General features: G+C 36.4%; 1 protein-coding gene across 2 annotated transcripts in view; it reads left to right on the top strand.

Moving 5' to 3' along the window:
• tdp1 (tyrosyl-DNA phosphodiesterase 1) overlaps positions 1–27,926 on the top strand; it is a 94,007-nt gene that overhangs the window by 52,689 nt on the left and 13,392 nt on the right. For both annotated transcript variants that reach the window (XM_028821858.2, XM_028821857.2), the window contains exons 14-15: positions 21,146–21,248; positions 26,633–26,741. In XM_028821858.2, the coding sequence (XP_028677691.1) occupies positions 21,146–21,248; positions 26,633–26,741 (212 nt within the window). The remainder of the gene's footprint in view (positions 1–21,145; positions 21,249–26,632; positions 26,742–27,926) is intronic.

A 27,926-nucleotide genomic window follows, 5' to 3' on the forward strand; every position in this document is an offset into this window, starting at 1 on the left:
CACACGTTCAGGGTGCTTACATGTTTTTACAGTTATATTGCTAACAATAAGGTACAAATCCATACATTTATTACATAAGAAGTGACATACTACCAGTTAAAACACAAGGAGAAAAAAATAAAAGTCCCAACGGTGTGCGAGAGAAGATAAATCACTAACAAGAAGAGAAGTAAAATGGAGAGGTGTCAGTAAAAATTGATAATAACTTAATAATTTATTCTTGGACCAGTAACTAAAAAACATGAACAGTAAAATCATGCTAGACTAAAGTAGCGTGTCTTTAGCCTGGGTTTAAATGCTGAGGCCAATGGGATTACTTCTTGCACTAACAAATATGTCTGTAGATGGACATCCACGAGCTTCTTTTGGCAGCACTGCTGGATGTGGTGGAAATGCTGCCAAATAGGGCCCTGTAAAGTCCATGTGCCCCTGGCGGTGGCCACGGGCCCCAGTAGGGTTGAGCTCCCAGGTACCACTGGAAACCAAGGCGGCTGCCCTCTATTGGCCTGGGGGAGAAACTGTCCTGAAAATACTCCCCCAGTCCTTCCATACTCTGGGCATCCTGGCTGGTGTAAGGACTCCGGCCATCCACCACAACATATACATATAATACTGATTAAACATGTATATAGTTGAATGCTTTACATTAACAAACAGTATGGCATCTCTCTTCACCTGTTCATATAAAAGAAAAAGAGAAGCAACCACTCTATCAATCTTCACTTCAAAAAATTAAAAAGAAAAGAAAATGATTAAGCATCCATCAAAAGAATTTTTTCTTTTGTGTTGGAATTGTCCTGGTATCTATACTATATCATGCTAGGATGATAAAATTATTAAACTAGTTGAAAAAACCTGTCCAAATCTTTTTAAATTTTCATTCTTGTGGTTCAGGTCACATATATTAGTTCTAAGCCTCTAGAGGTCCAGTAATGTTTTTTTTCCAAATACAGTAGACCCCCACAAAGTTGCGGTTCAGAGTTCGCGGCGTCAGTCATTCACGGATTTTCCCTTAGAACATATCTAATAATTGTTAGCATAAAATGCAAATATCCTCCACAATTTTTATGGCTTTTTTCGTAGCAATACTGTACTGTAGAGAGAACAGGAAGTAACTGTAGAGGAAAACACAGCTTGGGATGGTGAAAGTAGCCAATAGAATTTGAAACTACAACTCCCAGCAGTCCCTGCAGTGGCTCTGATTGGTCTTCTGCTGAGGGTGCTGGGGCTGTTGGGGTCAAAGGATGTCAGCACGGCTTTTAAAAAGGGGGGCGGTGACCAAAAGCAAAAAAACTGTTTTATAATTTGTGTTACAAGTTCCTGTCTGTCTGCCTTCTGTTGGGTTACCTGTACTTATTCGTTTTGTCCTGGATCATTTCGTGGTTGGCGTCTGGATCGTCTGCCTGTGTACATGAAGACTGTAAGTGGATTCATGGCCATCCTGCAAAGAAAGGAGCGCTTCTGAACCCACATCTTCACCATGTCAGGAACTAGCGGTAGGACTATCTTTACATTCCCATTGATCTCAGAACTATCTATTTTCATCATTACATTTCATCCATTTCCATTTTTCATGATTTACTGTGTGTGTTTTGTTTGTGCTTTGTTGTATTTAATGTGTAATCGCAGTAAGGGGAATAGGGGTGGTATCGTTGTTTTCATTTATTTCATTTGTTTTCATTACAATCTTTATTTGCTCTTTGATTACCGGTTTGCTTTGTTTTTGTCTGTTTGTGAGTGCGTGCGGGTCGGGCCAAGGCTGGGTGCATCCCTGGAATCTCCACCATAAAAAATAAATAAATAGCTGTCTTTTCGACTGTGTAAATCTTAGCGGCACCAGACTGCTACAGCATTATTCATTTCACCTTGCTGCTGATTGACTGTGATGCATCTCCAGCTGAGTGTTCCTGTGTTTTCCGTTTTGTTCCTCTTAACCGTTAAACTGCCACAACCGGCTATAGTCGTTTCCCAGTGCCATTTGCGAGCACGCAGGAGCTGATCAGTCAGTGCCGTACATTCGTTGAGCAGCCAGCTCATGACCTCTGCCAGCCCCTTGTGAGCAGGGGGGCTGAACGCTCCCCTAGAAGACACGAACGCTCCTCAAAAAACCCCTCTTAAAAAACGCTGATAGACTACCTTCACATTGCTACCTTACTTGCTGGGCTTACTTGTGGCTGCTCTGTCGCGTGATATGCTTCTCACATGACACTGTGCTTACTTAAAAGCCTGAACAGCACCTGTCCTTTTTGGCTGATTGCTTTGTTTCAATTGCTTTGTTTCTCCTCCCCCAGACATCCTCTGCTCCTAATGGGGGGTCCTGCTCCTGTTGTTCTCCCCTATGATGTTTGTGTATTCTTTAATCGAGAACTAACTGCATACTGAGCTCGTTTTACTTCCAAAAGAGACATGTTTGTTTGAAGTGTTTGAATAAAGTTCTTGTCTCTACAGTCTCCTGTGTTTCTGTGCAATTCTGTGACCCAAGCGTGACACCCTGCAACACTGCAGACTCACTGTCCCTGGGATTGAGCCGCTGCACTAGACTAGCCTGCCAGCATCAGCACTTACCTCTGTGTGCTTGAGTTCAGCCAGTTCAAGCGCAGTTGGCTCATGATTTACTGAATTTCATCCATGGCATCAGTTGCGCCTTGTACATATTGTTCCAGTATTTTTTAAACAGTTTGTACAGTTCATTAGCAGTGTGTAAAATGATCAGTGTTGCAGTAATTGTGATGCTCTTTGCATGAAATAAATGTGTTCCATTAAAATTTCACTTTTTCTTTGTGAATTGTGACGTTTCCTTAAGTGAAGCAAAAAAGTATTTGGCATCCAGGGATGCATTAACCCCCAAGTATGTGGCAGTTTAAGGGTTAAAACCCCAAGATGCCGTCGAAACGCCCTGCACCTTCTAAGGCGCGCTTGCATGAATTACAGTACATATAGCGGTAACATCGGTATTTTACATTCTAGCACTGCGGGAGACATATCATTACAGTATACAGGTTTACCTTTACATTCTGTTTTTTAGGTAATGTATTAAGCTGAGTATAAAATTAAAGTGTTTTGGGGGCATATTTTGGGTTTAAACTATAAAAATAGGCATGATTTTAACCACATCCAAAATTTGCGTTTTTTCACAATTCATGTTTGCTCTAGGAACATAACCCCCATGAATTTTGGGGGTGTACTGTACAGTGTTACTTGCTGGGTAGGCATGTTTTTTCCTAATCTTGCGGGGCTTTGGGCATCCCCTTACTGGTTGCTATGGAGCATATTCTTTGCTGCATATGTACAGCTCTGTCAATATAGAAACAGCTTTATTTAAAAATGTAAACACTGGAGAGGTAAGTAAAGGAGTTTCTTGAGCATTGATGTAAAATCTCCATGTATCATACACTTCTTAAGAACACCTCTACACTTGCTTATCCATGCAAGTATCTAATCATTCATTCATGGTTATCAGCAGTGCAATGGATAACATGATGCAGAACATCAGTCAGGAACATCAGTAAATGTTCACATCAAACACCAGAATGGGGAAAAAATGTGATCTCCATAATTTAGACCATGGCATTATTGTTGGTGCCAGGCGGGCTGGTTGAGTATTTCTGTAACTGCTGATCTCATGAGATTGTCATGCACAACAGTCACTGCAGTTTACTCAGAATGGTAGAAAAAACATCCAGTGACCAAAAGTTACGGAAATGTTTTTTTGATAAGAGAGGTTAAAAGAGAATGGCCAGACTGGTTTGAGCTGACAGAGGCTACTGTATCCCAGATAACCACTCTGTACATCTGTGGTGAGTACAAAAGCATCTTGGAATGCACAACACATTGAACCTCAAGACAGAGGGGCTGGGAAAGCAGAAGACTGCATCAAGTTCCATTGAGCACAGGCTTAACAAAACTGGACAGTTGAAGACAGGAAAAATGTGGCCTAGTCTGATGAATCTCGATTTCTGCTGAGACACACAGATGATAGGGTCAGGATTTGGTACCAACAGCTTGAATTCATACAACCAACCTGCCTTGTGTCAACAGTCCAGGATGGTGGTGGTGTAATGGTGTGATGAATGTTTTCTTAACACACTTTGGGCCCATTAGTTTTAATCAATCATAACCACTGCCTATTTGAGTGTTGTTGGTGACAATATGGATACAATTTACCCGTCTTCTAATGGTTACTTCAAAAATTATAATACATCATGCCACAAAGCAAAATCTGTCTCAAACTGATTTCATGAACACGAGAATAAGTTCATTGTTCTTCAGTGGCCTTCATAGTCACCAGATCTGAATCCAGCACCTTGTAGATCAATGCTGTAAAGAATCAAAGCTATTTTGAGAGCAAAAGGTGGCCTTATACAGTTAGAGTTTTTAAGAATTTGTCCAGTGAGTTTATTTTGTGTGGGTGTTTGTTGAGAGTCTAATGCAGACTTGAGATCGGCATTGAGGATTGGCAAAGCTTGACTGGGTTGAGAGCATAGTTAAAGTTACAGTCATGTGATTACTTTCAGACCATATCTAATTCAGTGATGAAGAATGTCACTTAAAGAATATACAATGGTTGCCACTATTTCTCCTTACGTACTATATTTCATTTTACAGAACAATTAATAATTCCAAAAAAGAGAGAGGATGCTTACTGTAAATACTATGTACTTAGTTTGTGATACTGAAGTTAGTGGAAAATCATCTTGATTATTACTGTTTTCTGGTGTCTGGAAAAAAGTCGATGTTGATAGTCATGTTTTTGTAAAAAAGTTAGCTGCTACTTACTTGCTCAGTTCTAGAACAACAGCTACAGTATCTTGAAAGTCTTTTTACAAACCCTTGTGCATAGTTAAGAGCATATATATGTTGGTACATAGAATGTATGTTGACATGCACATTTAGATCTCTGATCCTTATAACAGCAATTCAAGCAATCAAAATTCAGCACTCCATCAAAAGTATTCTGGCTGTACTGACCATGGCACAACATGACCAGATTTCTATCATTCAAATTCAGTTATTAACCTTTTTCATTCACTAAATTCAGAATACATTTCTTTGTTTTTATGAGTGTTTGGAAGTAGCATAATTTTTGAGCATCCAGTATATCATTACTGTTTTTCAGGAGCTGAAATTCAAATACAAATATTGACATGCATGCCGTTTAAATTACATTCTGAGGATATATGATGTACTATAGTATTTAAAAACCGAGCAATAAAATGTAAATCAGATTTTTTTTTAACATGCAATTTTGTGATATAAAATCAAGTTGAAGGCATATATCCTTGACAGTTACAGTTGCTTAGTTACTCCAACTTGAGGTGCAGAAAATACATTTAAAAATATGATTATTTTCGCTTTGTTTACCTGTTAGTAGCAGTTGTTTCAGTATACTAAGCAATCAGAACCTCTTTGCCTTGGTTCTTAAAAGGAAATTTGCAATATGAAAACCTAGGCTTGGATTTCATTGTGATTTTTTTTTTTTTCTTTTCTGACAGTTATTTTTAATTTCAGCTTTTTTGTAATTGTTTTTCTTATTTTCTTTTAGAGACATAGGAATATAATTGGTTTTGCAATTCTTAAAAGACTTTTAAAGGATATTACAGATTTAAGCTAATGCATTCTTTGATTTATTCCAAATAAAAAAACAATGTGCTGAGCATTATAAAAGGAAAAGATAAGAAGCTCAAATCCTAATTTTTTGCTTTCATTTTCTTCTTAAGTCTTAGATTTAACAGTGATTTAAAAAATGAAAGCATTCACACTGCAAATATTGGAGTCTGTATAATGTTGGAAAAGTGGAGTTGTTTAGTATGATACAATATTTGATATGAATGCCTTTGGGTGATGAATTTTATAAAATGCTATGCATTTTTATATGTGATTAAGTTTATTGATAGTTACAGGAGGAAAGACTTATAAGTGAGATATGATTTTCTCAGTGTTTCTGTCTGCAGCTTGTATTGCTTAATCAGCACTTCTAAGGAGATGGAAGTTCATAGCAAATAACATTTTAAGTGATCTGTGTTCCTTTTTAAAATCACGAGCTTGAAATAATGAAGTTGCAGGTTACAGCTGAGTAAAATTCAATCTGTGTGTTTACCATGATACTGAACAAATCACTTAAATTGCATGCCTACCTATAAAATAAATTCAGTGTTATCTTGCAATAAAGTCCAGTTGAGTATTTACAACATTCTGCCATTTTTTGCCTCACATGCCATGTTGTGTCATTGTGCTACTTTTGGTACCGCAGTACTATTTATATCCTTATGGGTGAGTAAAGAGCCATGACTGGGAAAGAAAAGGCAAGCACACGTGCCAGATGTGCCTTGGTAAGCTTTAAGTAGCACTCTTTGATATGTGACTTTGAAAAATTAAAAACAAGAAAGAATGTTTATAGAATTGCACTTGAACATTAATATTAGCTGAGTTGATTGTAGAATTAAAGTGTCCAGTCTATTTTTATAATTTATTAAAACCATCAACCAGCATTGTCATACATCATAAACAAGACAGTGTTGTTGTTGTTCATTTAGTCTCACTTGACTCTTCAGTTCTCTGGACCAATTTCTTGCCACGCTTCCCAGTCAATGACTTTCCTTATTAGTTGTTCCATGCTTAGGCCAGTATCCATTTTTATGTTATCGAGCCAATGTCTTTTCTGATGGCCTCATCTACTAGTTCTACTGACCATCCCTAACATCATTGCTTTCTCTCGCAATTATGTCCCAAAGCGACATTTTGGCTTGATGCATTCCAAAACTTCTTTATTGGTGACCCTTGCTGTCCATGGTATCTGTAACAGTTCTTTCCAGCACCACAGCTCAAATGCATCAATTGTGCTTTTGCATCCATATGTGAAAATGGGGAAAACAATACCAACAAGACAATAGGGCTGCATAATTAATTGTATATTAATTGTGATTTCAATTTTAGCTGCTGCAACATACTAATCGTCAAAGTGGCAATTATTGCATTCCATTTAGAACTCCTGCTCTGTCAGGAATCAGATTGTCCCAGTTACAAGTTACACTAACAACAGATGAGTGTTCTAATCAAGCAGACGCATTCTCTAAGTGTGAGTGTATTTGTGAATCGGAGACACTGACATTGTATGAATAATTACAGGTGATGGTGCTGAATGCATTTTAGGAATCTCATCCCTAACAATATCTTTTAAAAAGTGTACTGTACATTTCTTTGTATTTGCTGCAGCCTCCAAATTATTGACAATACTGATCTGAAACGTTTTAAAGTTTTAATGCCAAAGTGAAGAGAATAGTCGATAATTTGGAACTATTTTGTTGTCAATAGCAACTCTGTTGATCAGAAAGCATACTGTTCAAACTATTGCACCACTGCAGGCAAACTTTTATACAAGTGTCTAAAATTCAACTACATACTGTAGTTCATTATGAGAGCACATTAAAGATATGCTAGTAGCACAAGTCCCAGTAACTTTAGGTAAGCAACACAGATCACCATTAAATAACTTTTTACACTATAACACAGGTCTATCCAACAAGCTGTCAAAAACAAATTCAGATAAAAGAAGCCATCAGACTTTGTTTATCAAGTCAAGGCTTCTATTAAATGTGTGCCCAGTAAAGGCTTTAAAAAATGATCAACACCCAGGACATCTGGTACATGATCAACTCCCGCAATTCTTTTTCTGACGTTGTGTTGCTTCTACTTTATTCCAGTTGACGTAGATATAAAACAAGTGTCACTTTGTGCTACAAAACAGAAGCATGATATTTCATTATATTGATGAAGAAATTATGCTGAAAAGCAGATTATTGCAATGCTACTTTCTTTAAATGGTTATGCTTTTCCTTATAATACTTTCCTTAAAAAAGGGGACACAACTGCTCAAGAACTGAGTCTGGGTCAGACACCAGAGCTTTAGTAGCAGCAAGTAACCAAGTGTTACCATCTAAATACTTCTTGAGCTTGCTCCATAATAATGCAATATAATAATACATTTTAATGTGTTTACATCAATGCCTGAAGTAGATACATGTAAGTGCCAGTACTCTGTTTTTACGACTTAAAAGTGGGAATTTCATGCACCACAATACACTAGTTGACCAACAACTGGAGTGGGGAAGGTGCCCCCCTTGAAGTTATAAGCACTGCGATTAGTATTCAGTCTTGGGGGGCTTGAAATTTTGACTGCTGTGATAGAAGTAGTATTTCAGCAATGGGCAAGATGAGAAACGGGGTGATATGTGTAATGCAAGCTGATATGCGTGACAACACTGCCAGTATGCAATCACAAAAAATGTAGAAGTGCTGGTACTGGTGAGTACAGCCCCATTCAAGCAGTAGTCTACATACCTGTATAATAGAACTATCAGTTTGTTTTTATATTCTTATAATATTCTTATTATGTTCTTAATCTTGCATTACTGTTATTAAGAATTTATGTTCTTTAATTTTTAAATACACATGGAACTTTTGTTTTCTTAATACAACATAACCTCAATTTAATATTCCCGTGTTTAATATTTTTGCACATTTTACATCTTTGAGTGATGCTGATGTCTTTTTCACAAGTAACATTTATTTTGAAAAAATTTTTTTCCTATTCAACCTTTACTTTTATTTTTTAGCTTTTATTTATTTTTTTTGTGTATGATTTACTGTGTTACAAAAATGGTGACACAATTTTTTAATAAGTGTGCTGTATGTTGCAAAAATAAACAATGTTACGCACTAAATTTTTAATTTTTCAACTAATCCACCGTTTAACAGTTTCACATTAGCACATTTTAAGTTACCTACAAAATAAAGATTCTGCTGTACTGTATGTACGTATATACAATAGAGTGTACACTGTTGGTCAGGTAAAGTGAATATTGCATTGTGGTTCTGTTAATTGCAATTACAATACAAAAGGTAATAATCATCAATTACTAATTTTGTTATAATTGTGCACCCCTACTTTATATAGATAGATACTTTATTAATCCCAAGGGGAAATTCACATACTCTAGCAGCACCTTACTGATACAAAAAACAATATTAAATTAAAGATTGATAATAATGCAGGTAAAAACGACAATAACTGTATATAATGTTAACGTTTACCCCCCCGGGTGGAATTGAAGAGTCGCATGGTTTGGGGGAGGAACGATCTTCTCAGTCTGTCAGTGGAGCAGGACAGTGACAGCAGTCTGTCGCTGAAGCTGCTCTTCTGTCTAGAGATAATTACCCTAATTACCAAGGGAAAGCCCACAAAAATGGGGATAATGTATTCAAACTTCATTTGGACAGTAAGCAAATGGTCATTAAAACTTGGGTCTCTTTGGATACAAAGGCAGCAGTGCTACAGTAGCTAATAATCATAAATATTTCTCATTTAAGTCACAGCTTATGTGTTGTGTATGTGGGTACCCAGAGAAAAATCCAAGCAGACATGTACAGACTGTTGAAACTCCGCAAGGAGAGTGGTCATATAGTATGTAATGTTTGATTTTTCTGTAAGGTGCCATTAAAGAGACTGCTCATGTACTTATCTTCAACCTTCTGTAGAATTTTTTTGATGCATATTATTTGAACAGAATTTTATAATTATTTTGTGATGTAATTCATAGCATGGGTAGCACAGCACATTCCATACGCATTTCTTTGATTTATTGTTATGCATTTTGAAATGAATTATGTTATTTATATAATGACATTCATGACTACTGCATGTGCATTTTGTTTTTGTAATTGTGTGCCTACCTAATTAATTTCTCTATAGCTGTATAATTTTGCCTAGTTTATTATATGAAGTGCTTTGTGTAGAAACAGTTTTTAAAATACACATTATTAATATTAATACATTTTATTTATATAGTACCTTTCCCATGCTTATAGACATAATGAAATGTTATTGTCTTGCTACAATTTTGGAATTTAAAAACTCATCCCTATTAAGAACTCTTATAGTGTCAGTGGCAGTTAATGAGTGAGGGGAGTTCTAGTAGTAAAGCAATCTGGTAGTTTCAAGCAGTAATGGACTTACATTTTTGGGGCCCTGAAGCTTGAACCCCTTCACAACCAGCAGCGAGGTCTGGGTGACTATTATCTTCTTGAATAGTGTTGTTCCACAAAAGATCACCGCAATTTTTTTAAAAATGTAACAACTATATGGAGTTGTTACTAAAACCCTTCCTATGAATTAGACACCCAGAAATTTTAAGCAATATGGACTAAAAGCATTTCTGGGGCCCTAAAGCTTAAAGCTTCATTAGTTTCATAGTAGATCTGCTCTTGGTTACTAGCAGCATTTTCTGTGAATTTTCTTTAATAGCAAGTCTGAGCAAAATTCTATACACTTGACCTGATATTGTGGTTTTTTTTTTTTTGTGGTTTTTTTTTTTTTTTTTTTTTTTTAGAACATTTCCATGTTTTTTAAACTTAAAGTTGCCACTCAGTTTTGTTTTGTAGAATAGTAAGGGTGCATTACAGTTAAAATAAAATAATAATAAAAGCATAAAATTCTGGTCCAGTGGTGCAGAATTCTATCGGCGCATATGGGAAACCATCTTTCCAAAGTGGACCTTGCTGGATGTGAGAATGTACATTTAATGGTTTTTGGTTAATGAAAAAAGATATTGTTCATCTCCAATCAGTGTTTATATTTCAGCTGGTTAGCTGGACTATTTAAAGCTTCAAAAATGGTATGAAATAATAAAAACAGTTGTCGGATACTTTGATGAGAACTGAAAAGAGTCGTGTATTGGTCAGAAATACATTTTTTTCTGTTTATACTTCATCTCATGCTCTGCAATAATGTTACTCTCTACCGTGTATAAATGTCCAGGAGTCTGTGTTTACATTGCTGGAGGGTGTTCAATTTTTACACACAATGAGCTGCATCCTGACATCAAGGTGCTGCAGGCACCACTACACAGACGGCAGCATACCTGTATCATGGCAGGCAGCTTTATGACAGCAATGTTACTTTGATGACTGTCTTTTGACCGAACATTCTTGGCCACTTTTATATTTTCAAGAAGCTAACTCAACCAAAACATGCTGTCTGTCTAGACGTATATTTTATTGATTGCCAAAAATATCTAAAAATACATATGTACTTTAGATTAATGCATTCTGTTTCTACAGCAGCACCATTTGTTTTGTTTTTTTCCTGCCCGCTGTACATTGCAGTTAGTTTGCAGACAAGTTTTAAAATATGAGGTTTAATGGAAAGAATGATATAAAAACATTCTCCACAGCCATTAGCTGTACAGAGAGTTTCAAGGGAAAGTAGGAAAAAAGCGCACATTGTTGTAGTCCTTTCCATTTATATTACAGATATTATTCATTTTAGCAAACAATGTTATTTTGTCTTAATTCTTTGTAATGGCTGGTGCCTACAAGATGGAATTTTTTCCAAGTTTGCTATCAAGAAATGCTTATAACCACATACTTTAAGCAAAAAATTGTAACAAACAATAAAATGTATATTTTACACACCAGATATTTATCTGTTATATAATAAAATGCTAAGGTCTGTGTCCAGTCTCCTGGAGCAATCAGATTGGTAAGTTTGGCTTTGGTGTGATTGGTCCAACAAAAGAGGAAGTGCGAGTGTGACATGCACGTGGAGGTGTAAAGGCATATGAGGCATGCTGAGAGCATCACCTTCAAAGATAGCAAGTATAAAACCGGACAGGAGGTGAGGAAGGTACCTCACAAATAATGAAAGAGCATAAGATATCCGCTTTACAGGAACATGCTCAAGAGCGGGAGCCCTAGTGAACAGAAATTCACACACACACACATGAATACAGAGGAGATGCACTAAAGGTATACGTAGGGCAAGGTATCACAAATATTTTTTAATTATTCTATTCTACCGATGACAGGTACCATGGCTAGTGCATATTTAAATTCTAATTGGACAGAGTGTTTAGTACAGCAGTACATAAAGTTTAGTAAAGTTTGGTATTTTTGAATTAACTTGTTTTTTTCTGAATTATTACATATGTTTGTTTGCTCTGGAAAGGCTGTATTGTTAAATGGCTAATTTAAAAACTGCCAAACTTATCCTTCAATGTAATTTGTCAGTGAAATAGAAGAATTTCACATTATTTAAGGCATTGACTCAGTAAAATTAAAAATTTAGAATGCTCTTGGCAGTTTAGGCATTTATTTGAGTTATGAATCTTCCTGTCTAGATTATGGCACTTATTTTGAATGTTTCATCAAATTGTCCCATGTCATGCTGCCTTTAAGATGTGATTAGAGCTGTAACATAACTAGTGATATATTACTGTCTGACACTTCATAAATACATATTTCTGTTAACATTACACTAAAAAATTTTCAGTGATTTTTTATTTTTTTTTTCTTTTGTGTTAAATTTCAAAAGTCAAAGAGAAAATATTATTTTATAATGTGGTTTTCATATATTATAAACATTATAAAACACAAGTTTCACCAATATTGACTTGTTGAATGCTAATAAATTTAATCTGCAAATCTTTGTGCAACACATAAGCAAAAACTGGTTTTATTATGTAATTTTACCAAAGTTAGTCAGTTACTGCCACACTCATTTATACACTTTCAATGGCTTGGACATCATTAAGTGTGTGGCCAGCTCTTCTCTTGTCATCTGCTGCTATTTCTGTTAATAGCTTTTTCTCAACCTCCATCACAAAACTTCTCTTCCTCAAGATGATCAATACTTATGTCTAGTATCTAAATATATCTAATATCAGTAAATGTTTTACTTTGCAGACATTACAATTGGCATATCTTCCCATCTCCATGATTTTTAAAATACAGTAATCCCTCGCTATATCACGCTTCGACTTTCGCGGCTTCACTCTATCGCGGATTTTATATGTAAGCATATCTAAATATATAACGCGGATTTTTCGCTGTTTCATGGGATTCTGCGGACAATGGGTCTTTTTACTTCTGGTACATGCTTCCTCAGTTGGTTTGCCCAGTTGATTTCATGCAAGGGACGCTATTGGCGGATGGCTGGCTGAGAAGCTACCCAATCAGAACACGCAGTTAAGTTCCTGTGTTCTGATTGGCTCAGCGACGGAGCACAGAATTCGATTCCGCTGCGTTAACCAGGAAGTCTCGTCTCACTCATTCAGCGTCAACGTGCTACTGCTTCAGGGGCCGTGCCCAAGTGCCAACGGAAGATGCTAACGATTTCCGAAAAGGTAAAAGTTTTGGATATGTTGAAGGAAGGGAACAGCTACACCGCTACAGGACGCTATTACGGCATCAATGAGTCCACGATTCCTTTTTATTTAAAAAGGAGGAAAAGAATATAAGATCTATGGCCGCAGTGTCCTTTAACCAGGGCACAAAACGAGTTCTAAGTGGATGTAATAAGGCAGTAGTCCGGATGGAATCTGCTGTAGGGATTTGGATTGAAGACTGCCGGAAGAAGAACAACTGCGGTGCTACACAGTCGCCTGAAGAGGCTCCTTTAAAAGAGCTGTAACGCTGTCCTTTGTTGTGCAGTAAAATTAAAGTCATCGTTATTGGACAAGTTGCCGTGTCATTGTTTGTAACATAATTAATTTTCTACGTAATGTACTTATTACATGTACATAGTTTAGTATCACTGTACACACATTTTACTGTATACAATTTTTCTTGCATTGTACGTATTTATTGCTGGTGGCCTGTCTGTCGTAATGGCTTAACATATGTGATATCGGAGACGCTCGATATCTTTAAAATAATATTTAGGTTTTACTGTATATAAACAGTGTTTCATATAAAAAACATAATTTCAATGAATCTTACCTAATATCTAAGAGAATACAAAGGGTTTATGCTGTATAATTGTGCGGGAAATGTTTATAGGAGTGTGGGAGAGTTTATAAGGGCTTAAAATATATAAAAATAACCATATGAACATATGGTTTTTACTTCGCGGATTTTCTTTCGCGGGGGGTTCTGGAACGCAACCCCCGCGATCGAGGAGGGATTACTGTACTTCTATTGTTTAAAAAATATTGAGGTGGAAAGTAAGATAATTGAAGTACAGTAATCCCTTGCTATATCGCGCTTCGACTTTCGCGGCTTCACTCTATCGCGGATTTTATATGTAAGCATATTTAAATATATATCGCAGATTTTTTGCTGGTTCGCGGATTTCTGCGGACAATAGGTCTTTTAATTTCTGGTACATGCTTCCTCAGTTGGTTTGCCCAGTTGATTTCATACAAGGGACGCTATAGGCAGATGGCCGAGAAGCTACCCAACCAGAGCGCGTATTACGTATTAAATAAAACTCAAATATATTGTGAGCACGGGGGCTGTTCGCACACCTAGAGGATACGGTCGCTCAACAAGAAAAGCTGAAAGAGTACCTTCACGTTGCTCCCTTCCTTGCTGGGCTTACATGTGGCTGCTTTGTCAAGCGATATGCTTCCCGCACGGTGCTTCGCGTACTTAAAAGTTCAAACAGCACATATTGATTTTTGATTGTTTGCTTTTCTCTCTCTCTCTCGCTCTGACATTCTCTGATCCTGACGGAGGGGGTGTGAGCAGGGGGGCTGTTCGCACCCCTAGACGATATGGACGCTCGTCTAAAAATGCTGAAAGATTATCTTCACATTGCTCCTTTCCGTGCAGCTGCTTTGTCAAGCGACATGCTTCCCGCACGGTGCTTCGCATACTTAAAAGCTCGAACGGCACGTATTGATTTTTGATTGTTTGTTTTTCTCTGTCTCTCTCACTCTCTCTGAGATTCTCTGCTCCTGACAGAGAGGGTGTGAGCAAAGGGGCTGTTTGCACACTGGCCTAGAGGATACAGACGCTCTTCTAAAAAATGCTGAAAGACTACCTTCACATTGCTCTCTTCCTTGCAGCTGCTTTGTCCGGCAGTGCTTCGCATACTTAAAAGCCAAACAGCCCTGTTGATTTTTGATTGTTTGCTTTTTTTCTCTCTCTCTCTCTCTCCGACATTATCTGCTCCTGACGTGCACTCCTTTGAAGAGGAAGATATGTTTGCATTCTTTTAATTGTGAGACAGAACTGTCATCTCTGTCTTGTCATGGAGCACAGTTTAAACTTTTGAAAAAGATACAAATGTTTGTTTGCAGTGTTTGAATAAAGTTCCTGTCTCTGTACAACCTCCCGTGTTTCTGTGCAAATCTGTGACCCAAGCATGACAATATAAAAATAACCATATAAACATATGGTTTCTACTTTGCGGATTTTCACCTTTCGCGGGGGGTTCTGGAACGCAACCCCCGCGATCGAGGAGGGATTACTGTAGTCTGTTGGTGAACATCTGTTGGTGCAACATTCAATGCTAACATAAAATTTTCTGTATCTTAAAAAAAAAAAAAAAAAAAGTTAAAAAGTTAAAAATTGCAAAACCTTCTACTTGAGCTTTATGGCTAGTTGTTTATTCAGGTTACTACAAACCTTTGTGTGAAAAAATGCTTCCAGAATTTTATTTTGATTGCACAAAAACATTTAATCCATTATTAACTTTACTTAATCCAATGTTGAGTCACGTCGGGCCTGACCATACTATTACAATATTGAGCAAAGGACAGGATCCAACCCCAGAGAAAGTACTGGCCCATCACAGGGCGCATTTTAGAGAAAACGATTAACCTGATCTGAATGGATTAGGAATATGGGAGTAAAACTAAAGTACAGTAGCTGGCACCTAATCCATGCATACACAGGAAGAATGTGCATACTCTACACAGATATTGATTTTGCCAAGATGTAAGTCAATAACTCAGGAGTTATGAATTACCAGAACTAATTCAGTACACCACCATGTTGCTGTTTTTTTCTTTTAGAATTTTAAGTAGAGCTGTTCCTTTTGATCACAGCGCAGGTACTGGTGCATAGTCATTTATATGGTATTTAAAGTAAAGTGGGCCCAAGCTGTTTACAGTTTAACAGCATATGGTAAAAGGGGCATTTCAATACAGTGTGGTCTACACTCTACAATTTAGTAGGTTTGAGATTTTGTTAATTTTTTTTTCATTTTGTAAATGTATTCTGATGCAGCTCTGAAGCAAAAGTATAAAATGTTTCATTTTCTTTATAAGTACTAGGGGGCTTCACTCACCAACCCCTTCTCCCCCCCACCGCACTATTGTGAAGAGGGGGGCTGAACGCACATCAAGGAGACGCGGCTGCTCCTCTGAAACCCCTCTTAAATGGTGATACAATGGGAAACAACAGTTTTTTTTCACCTCCTCTTTGCTCGATCAGCTGCTGGCTTGCTGCTGCTGCCGTGCCGCGTGATCTGCATTTCATGTGGCACTTCGAACATTTAAAAGCCTGTACAGCACTTGTCCTTTTGTCTTACTGCCTCATCTCTCTTGTCCCCCAGACATCCTCAAACACTATGCAATCTCTTTTCACTGTTCCGTTATTTCACCAAGTAATATTTTCCATTTGTTTGCGCTAATGCAATCTTTAATCTAATTTTTTTGAGACTTTCGAATTTTCCTACTTCCATTATCTTTGACCTGCTCTGCATGTGTATCATGGGACTTGCTTCCAAAGGTTGAAAGTATGATGTGACTTGTCCGTCTCTTTGTCTCTCTTCTAAAGATCACGTCTCGTCACAAGATTTTTTTTTTATAATAGAGAGATTTATGAGCATAGATGTGTTAACATTTTAGAATTACAGTTGTGCTTGAAAGTTTGTGAACCCTTTAGAATTTTCTATATTTCTGCATAAATATGACTTAAAACATCATCATATTGTTACTCAAGTCCTAAAAGTAGATAAAGAGAAACCAGTTAAACAAATGAGACAAAAATATTACACTTGGTCATTTCTTTATTAAGGAAAATGATCGAATATTACATATTTGTGAGTGGCAAAAATTTGTGAACCTTTGCTTTCAGTATCTGGTGTGACCCCCCTTTGCAGCAATAACTGCAACTAAACGTTTCCAGTAACTGTTGATCAGTCCTGCACACCAGCTTGGAGGAATTTTAGTCCATTCCTCCGTACAGAACAGCTTCAACTCTGGGATGTTGGTGGGTTTCCTCACATTAATTGCTCTCTTCAGGTCCTTCCACAACATTTCGATTGGATTAAGGTCAGGACTTTGACTTGGCCATTCCAAAACATTAACTTCATTCTTCTTTAACCATTCTTTGGTAGAACGACTTGTGTGCTTAGGGTCATTGTCTTGCAGCATGACCCAATCTTCTCTTGAGATTCAGTTCAAGGACAGATTTCCTGGCAATTTCCTTTTAGAATTTTCTGATATAATTCAGAATTCATTGTTCCATCAATGAAGGCAAGTCGTTCTTGAACAGATGCAGCAAAACAGGCCCAAACCATGATACTACCACCACCATGTTTCACAGATGGGATAAGGTTCTTATGCTGGAATGCAGTGTTTTCCTTTCTCCAAACATAAATCTTTTCATATAAACCAAAAAGTTCTATTTTGGTCTCATCCATCCACAAAACATTCTTCCAGTAGCCTTCTGGTTTGTCCACGTGATCTTTAGCAAACTGCAGACGAGCAGCAATGTTGTTTTTTTTGGAGCGCAGTGGCTTTCTCCTTGCTACCCTGCCATGCACACTATTATTGTTCAGTGTTCTCCTGATGGTGGACTCATGAACATGAACATTAGCCAATGTGAGAGAGGCCTTCAGTTGCTTAGAAGTTACCTTGGGCTCCTTTGTGACCTCGCCGACTATTACACGCCTTGCTCATGGAGTGATCTTTGTTGGTCGACCACTCCTGGGGAGGGTAACAATGGTCTTGAATTTCCTCCATTTGTACACAATCTGTCTGACTGGATTGGTGGAGTCCAAACTCTTTAGAGATGGTTTTGTAACCTTTTCCAGCCTGATGAGCATCAACAACTCTTTTTCTGAGGTCCTCAGAAATCTCCTTTGTTCGTGCCATGATACACTTCCACAAACGTGTTGTGAAGAGCAGACTTTGATAGATCCCTGTTCTTTAAATAACACAGGGTGCCCACTCACACCTGATTGTCATCCCATTGATTGAAAGCACCGGACTCGAATTACACCTTCAAACTAACTGCTATTCCTAGAGGTTCATATTCTTTTGCCACTCACAAATATGTAATATTCGATCATTTTCCTCAATAAATAAATTACCAAGTATAATATTTTTGTTCTCATTTGTTTAACTGGTTTCTCTTTATCTACTTTTAGGACTTGAGTGAAAATCTGATGATGTGTTAGGTTATATTTATGCCGAAATATAGAAAATTCTAAAGGGTTCACAAACTTTCAAGCACAACTGTATGCTATTTTTTGCATTCTAGTAGTAGTGGTAGTATTGGGACAGTGAGCGGAGAGGAGCTTCTCACTAGTCAGGTGTTTACTGTTGCCTTGATTGTGTGCAAATATTAAAGAATGTGAATGTGTCGTGTTGGATCCAGCTTTTGTAGACACTAGGCCTAAATCAACAATATTAAAAAAGTAGTTTGTATTTTGAAAGAAGACACTTGTCTTGAAGGTGTTATATAAGTCCTCCCTCCCAAAGAAATGTTATTACTGTTCTGCCCTTGTTAGGTTATTATTATTAAGGAGATTAAGACTTGTGAACTATTTGCATGACCTTTTTTCAGGAGATTTAGCATTTTACCCGATATAACACTCAAAAAGTATTGAATTCAATTATTATGAATAAAACCTTAAACAAAAAGTTAAGTACTAATAAGCAAGTATGACATTGTTTTTAAGCATTCAAAACTATTTCGAATATAAAACTTTTAAATAGCCTTTCAATGTATGTGGTTCTTTAACAACTGGGACCTAAAGAAAAGGTGCTGTAGTAACAAAGACTGCATCATTCCAGATCTTCCATGTGCCTGGACCCAAAGATGATAAAAAGCGCATTTCTTAAGCTCTCACTACACTTAATCTTTATGTTGCCAGCTCTCTCTCTGACTTGTTTGATTTTCTTTGGGTTTTTTCTTTTCCAAAGGACTTGTCTATGTAAACTGTATCCTGTCTACCCAGGAACAGTGATAGTAAGGGCCCATCAGCCTCCAGTGCATTGTAATTAAGTCAATTAATTATAAAGCAGTCTCCCGGGCTAGTCCATGTGCCACTAGTTTTTTGGGTTCTTTTTGCGCACATCCAGTGTTTGCTGAAAGCCTAATGCTTCCTAACATTTGTATTCTGAGTCTAGTACATAGATTTCAAATGTCATTTTAACATCTCTGTGTTCAGACTGGAAGAGACGTAGGCTGAGATAAAGAGCATTCTATTTTTAAGCAAAGTAAACAAGGCAGAGTTTTAATGCAATAGTGATTGAGGTGGATAGGCAGACTTTTATTTTTCCCATTAACTACACGTTGTTCATTATATTCTATCTCTTAAAATATATATTATCTAGAGGTTGACTAGTAGCTACTGCTTTCTACTACAGAATGCATTTTGTTCTGTAAAGGCACATTTAGATTCTGAACATTAAAAACAAGCATTTTAAAGACTTGTTTAGCAATGATGCAATTTGTTCAAAAGTGTCAGTGCTTTAATTTGCTTGATTTATTTTTTTACTTTTTGAATTTTGTAGTATTATTCATTCCTTCCTTTCATACTCTGTAAGAGTACTATAGGAAATAAATATTGAGACTTAAGAATTTGGCAAAATTAAACATTTGCTTGGCTTTACTACACTATCAAAGTGTCTGTGAAATGTATACATACAGTATGATGATGTTTTAATAAACTTTAATTAAACAGTGTACTATGTTTGGCTTGTAGTAAGCTTCATATTCTAAAGTGCTAATCAGCACATGCATGCAAAAATTGTTAATTTGTGCCTGCTGCCAAACAGGAAATGAAACCGGTTATCCACATAGTGTTTATCTACTTCTATAAATATGATATAACATTAGAATAAATAAAAATAAACATTCTAATCAAGAGGATATTGTACTGGTGCTCATATATACTACTGTATATTTCATGAAATATTTAAAAAAATTTAATAACCAAGTTATTAGCGGAAATTTTTAACAATTTGTCTTTCATTGCATTGTATCATGCCATATAGAGAGCTTATCTCCAAAAGCTTCAAGATTAAACTATAACTTTTTCCATTTTAAGATAAGCTCTGGAAGATGTTCATGCAATAATTAGTATTAATATTAACTGAGAAATATGTAATGCTTATTTCTCATTTTTCTTCCCCTCTGCTGTACTCTTTGAAAACTATAATATATACTATGTATGGTGTACTCGGTATGATCATTGTGATTTTAATTTTCCTACATTTCATTATATATCAATACTAGCTGTCACCTGTGGCTCCGCCACATAGTAGTAAAACAGTACAAACTTTAAAAATCATTAAAAAGTAAAAAAAAAAAAAAAAAAAAAAAAAATGGAATTCGGCCCAAGCGGAAGGTAGCTAACGCTGCAACATTAAACGTTGGCACTGTATCCGATCATGTTCAGCTCTGATGAGAGGGCATGGGGAGAAAAGCACATGGCCGTGATATCTCTGGCAATCAGCAGCTAACCTCTAAAACGCACGTAGCTCTGATCTCTCTCTCTCTCTCAAAAACGTCAAACATTACTCCTTGACAGTCTGTAGATGGTAATGTCTGTTGAATAAACCAGTATCACTAGCTAAGCAAAGAAACGTGGTGGTACGCTCCAATACGTGGTGAGAGGTACACTGACTCAAACGGATGCTGGCACGTGAGTGAGGGGGGCCCTGCCAGCAGCCACTCTTTCAGATTCATGCAAATAAATTGGTACCGCAAGCAAACTATGATACTTGGTGCAATGAGAGAAGTCGCAAAATCAACTGGACTGTTCAAGCAAATTATAGAACAAAATATATCTAAATCTGTTAAGTAGTTCTCTTGTGAAAAGCGGACAGACATAAAAACAGACAGACAGATGTTGGATTTTATATATATATATATATATATATATATATATATATATATATATAATATAAAACCTCTTTATTACGTTATTTTGTTAATAAACTATAGCACTAAGGCATGTTATGGCAAATAAAGAATAAAATATACTGTACATACTGTAAGTTGTGATGTAAATTGTTTTGAGTTATTCTAGACATTTATTATTTTTGTTTGATTTCCACAGATTGCCTCATTCTGCTACAAGTGTATGTACATTATTTCAATATGTGTTTTGTTTCTCTTTTTCTAGTGCCAATCTTTCAAAAGCCGCCTGGGGAGCAATGGAGAAGAATAACACCCAACTGATGATTCGATCATATGAACTTGGTGTTCTGTTTTTGCCATCAACATTTGTAAGTTTTTCCATTATTATTTGTTTTCCAGTTTCCTTCTCTCTTGCAGATTTCATTTAGGGTCCCAAGCAGTAAAAATTGAATCTAAATTCTTATGACGTATAGGCATTGTGTTGTATGTAAATGTACATATTTTAACACGAGGAGAATGAAAATTATTTAAAAATAGATACTGTAATTTTTCTCCATACATTTATGAATTAATTATAAAAATTAAAAATTTAATTTTAGCTTATTGGTAAAGACTTTGGTCTGTATACCATTACAGTGTTTCTAGTTCAACACTCATCACTTATTTGCTGTGTAAACCTGATCTAGGCACTAAAAATTATTTTCTTTTGCAATACACATATATAAATAGTGATAATAAGAATTTATGAGATAACATTCCCAGACCCACTTAAACCACTTTAAGGTCACAGAGGGTCAGAGTATTGGGCACAAGGCAGAAAATGAACACCACTACATCACAGGGTCCACTGACATAAACACTCACACTCCAACTTTGCTGGTTTTAGCGCTTAACCTACATGCTTTTGTGGATGTGGGAGGAAAAGCAGAGTACTTGAAGGAAAACCTATGTACTGTAAATATGGGGAGAACATGTAAACTCCACACAGATAATGATCATGTTCTATTTCTGAACCCAGGATTCTGGATCCATGAGACAGCAGTGCTAATCACTGTGCCACTGTGTATTTGTGTGTGTGAATATATACTACGTAGGTGTATGTAATAGTTTACAGCTTGCCAGGGTATAATTTAAAGTACATTTATAAGAATGAGTTCAGTTCAATAGGTTTGTTTGTTTTTAAGTCCTTTAAGGCCTGGCAGTTCATCACAAGGCTCACTTGTACATATGCACTTGCTTACAAGGCCCAATTTAGAATAACCAGCAAGCATTAGCAATCATTTCTTAAGCATGTGTGAGAAAAACAGACTTTAGTTAAGTATTATACATTGCAGATTAGTTCATGAAAAACCTGAAGGTTGTATTGTACAAACAGAAATTAAAATTAGTGTAGAATTTATTAAAGTATGTGCCATGGCTAATCAGGAGTGTATCCTAGAATTTCAGAAGCTAATCCTACCTCCTGCAACATTTTCTTATTATAACTGGACAAACTCTATACAGTTTATTAATATTTGAAAAGTCATTTAACATGGTAGGAGTTTTTGATGTAGTAGTGATGGTGTGGGCAGACTGGTCATTGGCAGAAGGTGGCAGTGGGAGGGAAAATCTGCGTAAAAATTAGTTCAGGGTGTTAGCTTCGTCCATATGGATAACATTCCTGCATTATATTAATTCCTGCTTGTTCCTGCTTTTCCTAGTGACTTGGCCTTTGTTGATGGCCATTGCAAATACAGTTTTACAGGAAAGTGTATTATTTTGGATAGAAATAGGTAATCAGTAGGAATTATGTGAAATTTGAGTATATTATTATCATAATTAGATAGATGTATATGATTTTCATTTTTTTCCATTCACTGAAGTATCTCTTTTTATGTTTTTCATCAGTTGTTTATAGTCCTCCTTTAAAGTCTGCAAATGTGAATGTATATGCAAAGCAGTGCTTGAAGGGGATATTTTTAAGTGCCAGTACCCTATGTGTTACGTCAGTGTATTAACGTGAAGAGTGTGGACCATTTCCCAATTAGAAATTCAAGTGCCACTCTCTAATACTGAGCATACACTGCAATTTTTCCACAATTTTTAGCCTCATTTTCACTCACCTGAATACTTTTTCTGTATCGCCCTGAACTTTAGCTGAATCGGCCTGAATTTCATGTGCAGTATGAGAAAGAGAGGTTGTGATACTCAATTGCATCTTACAATTGGTCTATTTTTTGCAATCAGTAGAATTTCTGTCGTGTCAGAAATTTCAGCTGGTTGGTTTGTAGTGTTAGCAGTTTCACATTCTAATATCCCTTATCAAATTTCATTGTGCATCGATCACAGCATATTGTACATTGGGTATTGTTATTGTCGTTCTCATTTTCACGTTTTTTGATTTCAAAAATTTTAATATCATATAGCAACACACATACAACTAAATGGAAAATATCAAAAGCATCTTAGTAAACATAAAGACAACGGTAAATGAATAATGACTACATATGTCTAATTCTCGCTGTAAAACAGACAGACTGTATTGTCTGTGACCCAACCATTCATGTGTCCAGTCACTCCTGTTTCTTTTCATTGTACTTTCAGAACATAATACAGCACTAGTAAGGAATTTTGTTGACATTTTGAGAAACTTGTGCCCATCGTGTTTTTTTGAAAAGTTAAACATTTCATTGGGGCCATGTACACATATAGTCTGTGCACCCATGTCTTGTTATGTCAGTCAGACTGAATATGTACGTATGACTGGCAACTCTGTTGTATGTGGGAGTAGTTGTTTGACTACAATTTCTAAAAAAAGAATTACTCCATATATGCCTGGCATAAGACCACTGTTTGTTCCTTGGAGTTGTAGCACCTCATTTGATGACCGCTGGGGGACGGCACTTTCAGCACTGCAACAGGATGCAGGTGGTTGTGGGACTGGAACGGATAACCAAGATAAGAACTGGTACACATCTAAGACTGCTAGTAGTCAACATCAAAAAACAGCGCCTGCTAACCGTTGAGCTTTGCTTCTTTTACAACGTGATCGCGTCTTTTTTTTTTTTTTTTTCCTGTCCTGGACACTGCCCCTGTTGGTTACTGATGCTGTTCACATAGTCCGTCAATCACTTCTGCTTTGACCTTCATTTGCATAAAGCAAGTAGTCAAGAGCATGTAAGCTAGCATAAATATCTATCTATCTATCTCTCTATCTCTATCTAATAAAAAAAATGAATCAATACATTTTAAAAAAGTGTTGGCTAATTTTTTTTTTCTATAATGTCACAAAATTTCGATCCAGTCCATCAAGGCATTTTTGAGATTTTGGGGTATTTATTTTTTCTGTTGGTTTTTTTTTTTTTTTTTTACCTTTAAATAGTGATATATCGAAATGTCCTTTCTTAGCAAATACCTACTCTGCTAGATGTACTGTACCTTTCTACCCAATTAGTATTTTTCCTTGATGAGTGACTCAGTGAGTGAGTGAGTCAGTAAACTTTGCAATATATATTTATATATATATATATATATATATATATATAGATTTCACATTGGTCCACATATTACTATATGCTGTACTGTTTTGGGTACTCTCCAGGTTACAAAACAGTAATTTCCATTATTTATGATACTGATGGGACATGTACAAATAGGAATTTCAGTTTACCAATTACATATGAAAAATAAATGGTTGATTAAAAAAAACTCTTATATACCTTATGCAGGTGTTATCATCATAAAACCATTTTTTCTGTGTCATGTTAAAGCTCTGCTTGCTGCTACGGACACAGATGGAACATTATTTTATGACAGAATGAAAAATATTTTACATTCTTTGAACATAATGCAGTGGTAAACATGATATGCAATGACCTTGGATAAAAAAAATCTTCTTATTATTCAATATGGGCATGTTCCTTCACCTTAACAACAACACAATTTATATTGCTACTGTCCTTAGTCCATATATAATTGCTGGAACATGATTACAACTTTAGATTGTCTATGTCATAATGCCCTCTTTTTCTTTTGAATATATATTGTCAAGCATCTGATATGTAAGAATTAGAAATTCATTGATTCAAAATGTTTCTTAAAAGCAGCTTCATTTCTAGAAATGTATGTTTTCAGAATATTTAAATAAAGTATTTTCAATAATTCAAAATGAAAAGTTTTATTTTCATGGGTCCAATTTTAGTATTGTTCCAGGCTCTGAGTTTTTCATCATTCGTTTACAAACTATAGTAGTAATATTACCAAATACCAGTGAATAGATTCATATCCTTAGACTTGGCATAGGTCACTACAGTGCACGTTTCTTTACCAGAAAGAAATTACAGGGAGAAAGTTTGAATTATGTATGTAAATTATTAAGAGTTTTCTGACCTTGTAGATGAAAGAAGTGTGAACAAAAAATAAGTAAAAGAAAAACTGGTCCTGTCTTTCTTTTTCTGGTATCCATTCTTTTCTCCTTTTAAAAATGCATTATCGAATTTTGTGGTGCCTAACTGGAGCACAATGTTTTCATCTAAACAGCCTCTCTGTATTATCAAAGCTGGCAGTGGGAAATAGTGTAATTGTGCAAAGTCCAACATTGTGCCTTCCAGCTTAACTCTTGTGTAATGCTGTCCACTGAGAACCGAAAAGTAAGCAACGGACCTGAGTCTTTGGTTTATACTGCCTGAGTTTTACACATAGTATTGTCACTATCATGTGACCGACCATTTCCACCACTGCAGAAACCACTGTTCCAGAATAGGAATTCAAGATGAATTTGTTGAAAATGTGGTTATCAACCCCTGTTATGTTCATCCACTGACCCACAAGGAATATCTAAAGTTGACTAAAGTAACGAGTAGTAGCACAAGTCAAGAGAGATAGGTAAGTTACTGACAAGAAGTCATCTTCATTAACGTTTGTAGTTAACAAAAGTTAAGACAAACAAAGCAAGGATAAAGGATCACAATTCTTAGAGAGCGAAAATGTCTAGTTTTCATCCCTTCTACATGTCAAATGATATGTTGCTTCAGTGGTTTAATGGAACTTCTTTCTGAATTGTTTTCCTCATTGCTCTCTTTTAGTATGTCAGTATATTCGTAAATGGTCAGCATATTTGCAATGTCATGTTTTCATGTGTACTTGCCATAAAATTATGTTTCTTGGATCATCTGATTAGAACTGACTAACGTGTGTCAGCATTTAAGTGTTGATAGTCAGATCATTCATGAATAGTTAGGTTATATACAAACAGATTTAAAGGGCCCATTTGTAGCTCTTGGTATATATGTGTCTCTTTGTATAGTATTTTGTCTATCAAAAGTTGCCTGTTTTGTAAATTACCACAGGATTGAAACAACAATAATACAGCAGTACAATAAGAAAGACTTTAAGTTACAAACAGAAGTGCAGTATTTTAAAATTAATCCATTTTAGATTAACAATACCCCACAGTCTGGGAAACATGGAAACAGAATGCCTACTTAACTAAGTGTGTCAGTTAAAAGGAGGGATTAGTCAGTGACCTAACATTAAGTTGGAAACCATAAGCTAATGTGACTCACCAGAAACTGAGATGTTGTAAAGTTAGATAACCTGGTATAAAGTATGATTACTTGAACATCTGAACTTCTGTCTCTTGGGAAATTAAACGTCTTTCAGTTGGTATGTTTGTATATTTCCGGACTTCTGATCATTATCCTACTTATAAAAGAATACACATTGTACATGTTGCACTCACTATACTAACACCTGTTCATTCTTTTCCCCACAGAATGTGACAGCGTTTTCAATTGAGAAGACACCATTTTTGGGAGCTAAGAGCACATCCTTGTCTTTTCCAGTTCCATTTGACCTGCCTCCACAAAAATACACAAGCAAAGGTAGATTTGTTCATGTATAACTTTTGCACATGAAAGATGTTTTTCAGTCCTCTGAAACAGCTACTTACTGCACAGTAAACTGAATATAAAATCAAACGTTTATATTAAAGTATAAGTAAATGAATCACAATTAAAACAAATGAATAATAATTATATGTAACTGTTCATAAATATGATTTTAGTAGTATTGGTAACCAGGCCAAATTCTAGTTGGTATGCTATTTGTGAGTATCAAAAGTGTCTCAACTGGATCACTGGTTCAGCTGCTATTTGTGTGTGTGTGTGTGAGATAAAATTGATTTTTTTATTATATAAGAGCAATTAGCGATAGCTAAAAGCAGTAGTCACGAGGGATCTCATAAAATTAAAAGTCAAAAGAAGACAATGGTAATGACCGTAATAATGTTAAAAAAACAACACCCCACCCTATCCCAGAATAGATTCATTGGCAACCCAGGAATGGGGATTAAAAAGACTGATCCACCATGTCCAAACTGAACACAGAATAAGAGCTCAATGGTGCAATTCAAAACCTGGTAAGGAGATTCCACCCTCTGATTTTTTACCAATTAGGGTTGAAAATGTAATGGATTTAATTTAATCTTTTCATTCCATAAGAGATCAAGGATCTAACTTCCAACTAAAATATTTAGAGGAGAGTGTGGTATCATAGCACTTATAAAATTAAAGCAGGGGAGTATGTTTATTTTAACAATGGACAGCCTGGAACAGAAAACCAGCAGCAATAAAAATAAATATTGCATATCATAATCTTTAATAGGGGCGGGACGGTGGTGCAGTGGGTAGCGCTGCTTCCTCGCAGTTGGGAGACCTGGGGACCTGGGTTCACTTCCCGGGTCCTCCCTGCGTGGAGTTTGCATGTTCTCCCCGTGTCTGCGTGGGTTTCCTCCGGGCGCTCCGGTTTCCTCCCACAGTCCAAAGACATGCAGGTTAGGTGGATTGGCGATTCTAAATTGGCCCTAGTGTGTGCTTGGTGTGTGGGTGTGTTTGTGTGTGTCCTGCGGTGGGTTGGCACCCTGCCCAGGATTGGTTCCTGCCTTGTGCCCTGTGTTGGCTGGGATTGACTCCAGCAGACCCCCGTGACCCTGTGTTTGGATTCAGCGGGTTGGAAAATGGATGGATGGATAATCTTTAATAAATAAATGAAAAAGTGCACATAAAGGT

This window comes from Erpetoichthys calabaricus, chromosome 16 (assembly GCF_900747795.2).
Source record: "Erpetoichthys calabaricus chromosome 16, fErpCal1.3, whole genome shotgun sequence".
NCBI classification, from domain to species: Eukaryota; Metazoa; Chordata; class Cladistia; order Polypteriformes; family Polypteridae; genus Erpetoichthys; species Erpetoichthys calabaricus.